The sequence below is a fragment of the Sebastes fasciatus genome, unplaced genomic scaffold, assembly GCF_043250625.1.
Source record: "Sebastes fasciatus isolate fSebFas1 unplaced genomic scaffold, fSebFas1.pri Scaffold_25, whole genome shotgun sequence".
NCBI classification, from domain to species: domain Eukaryota; kingdom Metazoa; phylum Chordata; class Actinopteri; order Perciformes; family Sebastidae; genus Sebastes; species Sebastes fasciatus.
Window position 1 is genome coordinate 1,312 of NW_027428182.1, and position 1,641 is coordinate 2,952.

General features: G+C 48.0%; 1 protein-coding gene across 1 annotated transcript; it reads right to left on the minus strand.

The window, feature by feature from the left end:
- Positions 1–681: 681 nt before the first annotated feature.
- Positions 682–1,418, minus strand: LOC141763672 (glutaredoxin-like protein C5orf63 homolog; the record flags this gene model as incomplete). Its single annotated transcript, XM_074628236.1, has 2 exons — positions 682–902; positions 1,362–1,418. Coding segments are annotated over 2 exons (228 nt in total), but the record flags the coding sequence as incomplete, so codon positions are not given.
- Between the last annotated feature and the right edge of the window lie 223 nt (positions 1,419–1,641).

Genomic DNA, 1,641 nt, shown 5'->3' on the forward strand with positions numbered 1-1,641 from the left:
TGATAAATATCATTTATATTTATTGTAGACAGAGAAAGGTTCAGTAACGTGTGGTAATTAGTAAATAATAGTAATAATCCACAATTAAAACCCCGTACTATATTCATTCATTGAGCTCTCCAAGTCACTGCATGTTCTACATCACTGTCCGGCACATATTTCAGAATAAAAGCCTTGTGTTAACAAATGAAGGAATTCTGTGCAAAGAAAAAACGCATGAGGGCTTTTATTTTGAAATGAAAGCAGGAAGTGTTGATTTAAAAATCAGTCTTTACTTTTTTCATCTCCGTAACATATTCTACAGACAGACCTGTAGACTGTAGTGAAGTCTTGCTGGTATGAAGTTAATATTCAGTCAATAGATCACCTTCCTGTCTGTTGCTGCTGAGAGACGCGCGGCTCGCGTGAAAAATAGGCGAGACCTCTATTCTATAAAATAGACGCGCGTCTCATGCGGGCAGTGTGTCCACTCTAACTTGTTAACATGGACGACGAAATAAAAAACAACACGCCACGCAGCCGCCACGCAGCCGCCACGCGCTCCTGACGACCACCACTTCAGACTCAGAGTCAGCTGTTAAAGAAGGAAAGATAAACCTGACTAATCAATGAGCAGTGACATCACACTGAGGGGCTGCTCTGATTGGTCAGATGTCCTATCATGAAGACAGCGGTGACACATTTAATGATCAGTTGTCTTTATTCGTCATCAGTCAAATCATTAACTGTCCTCATGGTTTCTGCGTCTCGGCGTCCTGCAGCAGTTTGTCCAGCAGGACGACATTCACACGATGTTTCATCACAAACTGTCCATTCAGGTGGAAGACGGGTATGTCCCACCTGTACCTGTCCCACCACACACTGTTCTCTGGAAGACTGATGTCCACCTGCTGCAGGACAAACTGGAGAGAGACCGACAGGGGGGCAGAGAGAGAGAGAGACAGGTCAGAGACATGGAGAGACAGAGAGACAGAGAGACAGGTCAGAGACAGATGGAGAGACAGATAGGTCAGAGACATAGAGAGAGACAGGTCAGAGACAGATGGAGAGACAGAGAGACAGAGAGAGAGAGAGAGAGGTCAGAGACAGATGGAGAGACAGATAGGTCAGAGACATAGAGAGAGACAGGTCAGAGACAGATGGAGAGACAGAGAGAGAGAGAGAGAGACAGACAGGTCAGAGACATGGAGAGAGACAGGTGAGACAGATGGAGAGACAGAGAGAGAGAGAGAGAGACAGACAGGTCAGAGACATGGAGAGAGACAGGTGAGACAGATGGAGAGACATGGAGAGACAGAGAGAGAGACAGGTGAGACAGATGGAGAGACAGAGAGGTATCAGTGAGCTGAAATGTGTCTCACTCGGTGTCTGAAGGGTTCCAGCTCTTCTTTAGCTTCATCACACAGAGGACACGGATCCTACAGAAGACAGAGAGGACAGAGAGGACAGAGGGGACAGAGGGGACAGAGGGGACAGAGAGGACAGGGAGGACAGAGAGGACAGAGGGGACAGAGAGGACAGAGGGGACAGAGAGGACAGAGAGGACAGAGAGGACAGAGGGGACAGAGAGGACAGAGAGGACAGGGAGGACAGAGGGGACAGAGGGGACAGAGGGGACAGAGAGGACAGAGAGGACAGAGG